The 6088-nt window shown below is 40.7% G+C and overlaps 1 protein-coding gene across 1 annotated transcript; it reads right to left on the reverse strand.

The window, feature by feature from the left end:
• Nucleotides 1-2497: 2497 nt before the first annotated feature.
• LOC138472069 (peptidyl-prolyl cis-trans isomerase G-like) lies at nt 2498-4441 on the reverse strand. The gene has a single exon (XM_069610038.1). It carries the CDS (start codon nt 4439-4441, stop codon nt 2498-2500), a length of 1944 nt encoding a protein of 647 aa, XP_069466139.1.
• Nucleotides 4442-6088: the final 1647 nt, after the last annotated feature.

Here is a 6088-nt window from a genome sequence, read left to right on the forward strand (position 1 = left end):
TTATTAATGGGAGGATTGAAAATTTCCCAAATTTTCTGTCCAAAGATGTTGCCTGGGCTGCTAGCGTTTTTGTTTTGGAGATAAGATGCTCTTGCATCGTTATTTCAATTTTACTCGACGATAGTTTTACCCCTAAGTAGGTGCAGCTTTTCACTATTTCTAATGGCTCCGACTTTACGAACCATTTCTTTCTTTTTTTTGTTCGCGCTGGTTTTTCTAAGATCAGGATTTTTGTTTTGGATGTATTAAGTTCCAAGTCATTTTTCGTCAGATAGGCTGTGAGGCTGTCTATTTGTCTCTGTAGACCAATTGCTGTTTGATCTAGCAATAAGATGTCGTCTGCATACAGCAATCTTGTCACTTTTGAGTCGCCTATTTGAGGAGGAAATGATCTGGTGTCATTTTCGGGATCTGCGATGTCGGCCATGTAGGCCTTATATAGTGCCGGTACCAGGGGGCAGCCTTGTTTCACGCCTCTGTCTGTTTTTATATTTTCCGACAATAGGCCTGCTTCATTGAGTCGAATTTTAATCGATGTTCCAGTATATAGCGCTTTCATTTGAGCGAGAATGGCTGATGGACATTTTTGTTTCTCCAGTTTTTTCCATAGTTTTTTTCTGTTCACGCGATCAAAAGCTTGCACCAGATCAATTGAAGCAATGAATATTGATGGTTGCCCCTCGAAGACCTTTGATTTTAGTATGCTAATTAGCATAATATTTACCGACGTTCCGAGGTTCTTCTCGAATCCTGATTGAAAGGGGTCAGTTGTTTTTGCCTCTTTTTGCCATATCTGAAGTTCATCCAACAACAATGATCCGTAAAGTTTGCCAAGCACATCTAGTAGTGCAATTGGCCTATAGTTTCTCGGATCGTCCCTTGGGCCCTTTTTATAAATTGGGACGATGTTTGCGGTCTTCCATGTCTCCGGAATAGTTCTCGAAATCCTAGATCTTCTAAAGATTTCTGCTATTAATGGGGCCCAATTTTCAGCATCCTGCTTCAGAATGGCGTTGGAGATGCCGTCAGGTCCGGGGGCCCGGGAGTTGTTCAGTTTCTTGATCTTAGACAAAATGTCCTTCTCTGAGCATACTATCCAGTTAACCTCTTCTTGGATAGTCGGTGTTACTTCCCCTGGAGTGGGGTCCTTGTATAGCTCGGTGAAATGGTCACTCCATTTTTCTTCTGCGACACTATTTGTAATTCTTGTGTCCGTGGGCGAGATTTTGTGTTTTACGATAGTCCAAAAATCTCTTGAGTTCTTTTTACAAACTGCTCTCAACATATTCTCTGCGTCCGTCTGGTATAGTTTCCATCGTGTTGCTTGTAGCCAGGATTTATACAATTTTCTAGTTTTAGATGCCAGGTCTACATTTGTTTGCGTTAGATTTGTTCGTGCAAGCCGAATAGCCTTTCTTAGGTTTGATTTCTTTGTTCTCAATTCCTCATTGTGAATATGTAAATGAGTTTTATCATCTATTCTTTTACTTCGTGGATGGAGATAAGGGATCAAGAGAGGTGTGTAATCCAAGTTTACTTTCTCTGTATTTAAGGTCGTTTGTCCGTTATAGGCTTTCGTGATCGAAGTTATGCCTTCTGTTGTAATTTTCAATCGGTTTCCTTGTTGGTTTAGTTCCAAGTTTTTCGACATTGTCACCGACATCTTTTTTTTTGCTGGCCATATTGCGGTTAGTAAATTATGGTCACTGGCCGTAGTCTTCACTACCTTGAAGCTTGTGATTAGGCGATACAACTCTTTAGAGGCAAAGATGTGGTCAATTGTACTTCTTTTACCCGCACTTTCCCATGTTGGAATTCTTGATTTAGCTGAATCTAGGGAGTTTAAATTGTACAAGTCCCTGGAATCCATCAGTTTGGCCCATGCTGCACCTCTCGTTGTTGATTGAGTGTTGCTTGTATTGTGCATTGGTTTTTCCTTCTCCGATACCGGGCAAGAGGCGTTTAAATCGCCACATATCAATATGTGGTCCATGTCATACATCTCTGTTGTATCTGTAAGGATTTTCTCCACCTTGTTTAGAAAGTTTTTTGTCTTTGTTATCGACGGGTTCCAGTAGATGTTTAGTACCAGGATAAGGTCTCGCTTGGGTTTTTTTTTTTTTTGCCGGGGGTCCTCTTTATTCCATTCCAGCAATGTCGCCTGAATTGTCAGAGATGATATCAGGTTATGAACTATTCTAAGAACTCCGCCAGTTTTTACAGCTGTCAGCAAGCCTGAGGTAGGGCGTCCTCGTGTTCCTTTTTGAGCCGGCGAGAGTGATACTTCAAAACCATCCAGGCTCGGTTGAGATAACAACCAGGTCTCCTGCAGAGTTATGAGGTCGAAAAGACCAAGGTTGACATCTCCTGAATGAGTCAGGTGAGTGTGGCCTCTTGTATTCCAGGAGCCAAGAATAATGTTTTGATCCGGTTCTTGGGCCACGTGTAGCTCCTTTAACGTCTCTCCAACGAAATTGTCAGATTGACGATTTGATTGCTATTTCCTCACATATTTTGTTAGTGCTGTAGAAATCCATGCCCATTTATTGGTGTTTTTTTCTATTTCTTGCGTCTGGATCTGTGTTGATGTGTTTCTACATATAATACGTTTATCTTTTTCTCTGCGGGACTGTGTCAGAAACGGCCCTTTCGGGTATCTTGGGGATAGTCTTTGTGGTTTCTTATCGTTTTGTGTCCAATTGTCTTGGGAGGAAGATTTTTCTTTGATCTTGTCTCTTTCTTTGTCCTTTTTCTTTCTTAAACCACTTTGATCTAATGTTTCTCGTGATTTTCGACGTTCATCTTCTTCCTTTTGCTCCTCTCTTTCTGGTGTATAGTTGTGTTTTCTCTTTGTTCTAGTTCGTCTTTCAGTTACAGGCGTTGTCTTCCCTGGTTCTTTAGCATTTGTCATGTGTTTACATTTTTCTTTTGTGTCATACTCATCCTCTCTTCTGTGCCCTCTTTCTTCTGCAGTTGTTTCTCTTAAGGTATACCCTCTTTTGGCTAGATCTCCTGCCACGGACAACAGCAGTTTCTTCACTGTATGAGATGTGATGTGGAGGAAGATACTATCCGTTCGAGCTTTATGTGCGAACTCCACTATGTTTATGTCGACACTTTTGATTTGGTCTCCATTCTGTACTTTTTGTAATAATCTCATGGTTTCTCTCCTGTTTAACAAAAGCTTTTCTCCCTTTTTGTCACTTTTTTCTAATTTCAAGGTACGTGATGAGTTACTCTTGTGAGTGAAGATTGTTGATGTCCGGGTGGGATTAGATTGTGTAAGGTAATTCGAAGGCCTTCTGTTTGATCTCTTATTTCTTTCTGGGTGTCTCTCACTTGAGCCCGTTTTTTCTCTTCTTTTATTTCGATTTTCTGGTGTTTTTGTCCTTTTTTTATATGGAGAAGTTTCTGGTTTGTATTGTCGTGCATTTTTGTAATATTGAAGGTGTTGTTTGTGACGTGTTCCGCTATTCGACGTGTTTCCGGTCCATTCTCTCACGTGCTTTTCCTTTGTGTTCTGTGCAGGACAGTCCCTGACTTTTTCGTGTTCAATTTTGTTTATCTTTGTGTTGGCCACTCGGAACAACGTTTTTCTTTCTGGGGTTATCCGACTTCTTCTATAGCTTAAGTCGTCCGTTTTATTTATTTCTTTTCCAGATACTTTTGATTGTAACTGCTTGTGTTTGACCCTTTGTTCTATTTTTGGCACGGTGTCTTCCACAAATGACACCTTTCTTTTTTTATTAATTGGGCGAGGGATTTCTGGTTCTGAGTTTTCAATCGAATATGTACTCAGGTCCAACAAATTTGGCGATCTCTCCTCCACCCTTTTGCGATTTGCTTTCATGTTTGTCTCTTGTAATTCGCTTTCTACATTTTTTGTTTTTTGGGCTATACCAGCTATCCATTTGGAAATACTCAAATTTGCGTTTTTTTCTGTAGTTTGTTTCTCCTGTACTATTGACCCTATAGTGCTCAGTTTATCTTTTTGACTTGAACTGATTTTTGAGATCTTCTGTCTCTGGGGTTGAGGGGTATTTTCATTTTGGTCCCTCATTTGCTGAATTTCTTTGTGTCCCACTTTTAGTTTTTTTTCCGTTTTCTTTAAGTTCGTGTCGTTTTCTTTAGTTGGTGTCAGTTCACAATTGGTGTCTGCTGTGGTTTCTATTAGTTCCTCTTCGTAGCTGTTTTGTCTGGTCTCCCTCTGGTTAGTTTGAGAATAAGAGGATACTGCTTTTTTTTTTAACTGGAACACCTCAGTTTTATCCGTCATGGTGCCTTGTTCCTTTGTGGAGGCCTTCCAGGCCTCTAACGTTGTTATGTATCCTTCCAAATGAATTAGCTTCACGTTGCATGCTGCTAGTACTGAAGTGTGATCTTTAAGTGTTTCATTTATTGTTTCGTACAATTTCCCAAAGGGTGCCAGAGCAATGGTCATAGCTGACATTATAGGTAAGATGTCTGAGTTTTTAACTGGTGATTTTTTTTTCTTCTTTTTTTTTCAATAGGGTTCCAGTTTCATTTTTCGCTTTATGTGGCGTAGATAACAAGACTCGTAAGGCATCTGTCGAGATGTCTAATTTTTTATGTTGCGGTGAGCACTTCTCGCCTACAGTATTCTCTCTTTGTTTTAACATTTTTTTATAGTTCAGTATTGCTTCTGCCAATTTTATTTCTTCTTGATTCCACATATGGCTTGATTTTGGTTTTTCCAAGTCCTCCACTTTCTTGTCCTCTTTCTTGTTTTTATTTTCGTTGTATATAATCTCAATGGTTTTTTCCACTGGTTTGTCTGGCTGTATATATCCCATTTTTTGGTTTTTGTTATTTGTTACCTCTGGTGATTCCCTGGCTTTATTGTTTCCTTCTGTCTGAATAGAGTTTGATATGACTTCCTGTTTTTTTTCGATATCCTTTTCTGACGTTACTATTTTCAGTGTTGATTTGTTTTTATCTTTCTCGTGCTCCTGAGGTCTATTCTCTGTAGTTCTCTTGTCTGTGTCAGTTTTAGTTGTTTCTGTCCTTTGGCATACAGGAGGTTGGCTTGGGTGCCAACGTATGTGTGGTCAAACAGGAAAAAAAAAAATCAGAGTTTCCTGCCAGACTGCACCTCCTCATTAATGTAAACGTGAGAATTTTATGTAAGTATTAATTCTTGTAGTAAGTGATGTTTGTTATTTCAAAAGTTTAATTAAACTGTATGAAATAAAAAAAAAATTATACATATACCATTTCCCCTACCTATTTTGCTGAAATATATTTGGTGAAATCTCATTAGGGGAAATGGTGTTCAAAGAAATCTATGGTGACAGGGTCTTCCTTTAGGATTCTTTCACCCACTTGGCTTTGCCTGGTATACTCCCTTGCCAGGACTTTGTAGTACAGTTCACTTAATTCATAATCCTTAAGGGCATTGATCTTGCTAAGGATTATATGGTACAAATGTTCACAAGTCTATTTCTCAGAGCTCTTAATTTCAGGTGCAGGTCACAAACTGGCTTCAGCTCTGCCCTGCTTTTCTGCCTTTTATGGATCAGTGACTCATTCTCATTCACTTCCACTCGTCTTGCTGCCCTCTCCCATGTTATGCGGCACTTGCCGTGAATAGCCCGGTACCCCCACCTTCCGTAATGGAGCTCATCAGTTATATGAGACCGCTTCGGCATCCCTCACGTTCATTTTTGCAGTATTCGTTCCAGAGTTTGGCAAAGCGTCCCATCCTTCCTTTGCTTTCCACCAGTCTTCTGCAGTCTGGATGCAGTGTTCCCCTGATACCGCTTGTGTGATGCAAGGGCTTTGCTTTACCTGCTTCACCTCCTTGGCGGGACCGACAGGCCTTTCGAGTAAAGGAAGCACTCGATGTGCTCCTATCTCCTCTGCAGATTTCCCCGGTAACTGCGTCTCGCTGAGCCGTGTCCTTCTGCCACAGGAGACGCTTGCTCCTGTCAGCTTCTCTCCAGGTTTCCTCAGCTGTTGGGGATTTAAAGGTCCTGCAACGGCGCCACTCCTTCCAACACCTACAGCACAGTGTGGGCTTCTGCACTCTAGTGATCTTCACAATTCCGTTCCTCCTCCTCGTCCCAGT

The sequence above is a fragment of the Ambystoma mexicanum genome, chromosome 8 (genome assembly GCF_040938575.1).
Source record: "Ambystoma mexicanum isolate Mex_15411 chromosome 8, UKY_AmexF1_1, whole genome shotgun sequence".
Taxonomy (NCBI): Eukaryota; Metazoa; Chordata; class Amphibia; order Caudata; family Ambystomatidae; genus Ambystoma; species Ambystoma mexicanum.

Coding starts and splice junctions, on each gene's coding strand:
- LOC138472069 (XM_069610038.1), bottom strand. CDS start 4,441: ATGACCATTGCTCTGGCACCCTTTGGGAAATTGTACGAAACAATAAAT.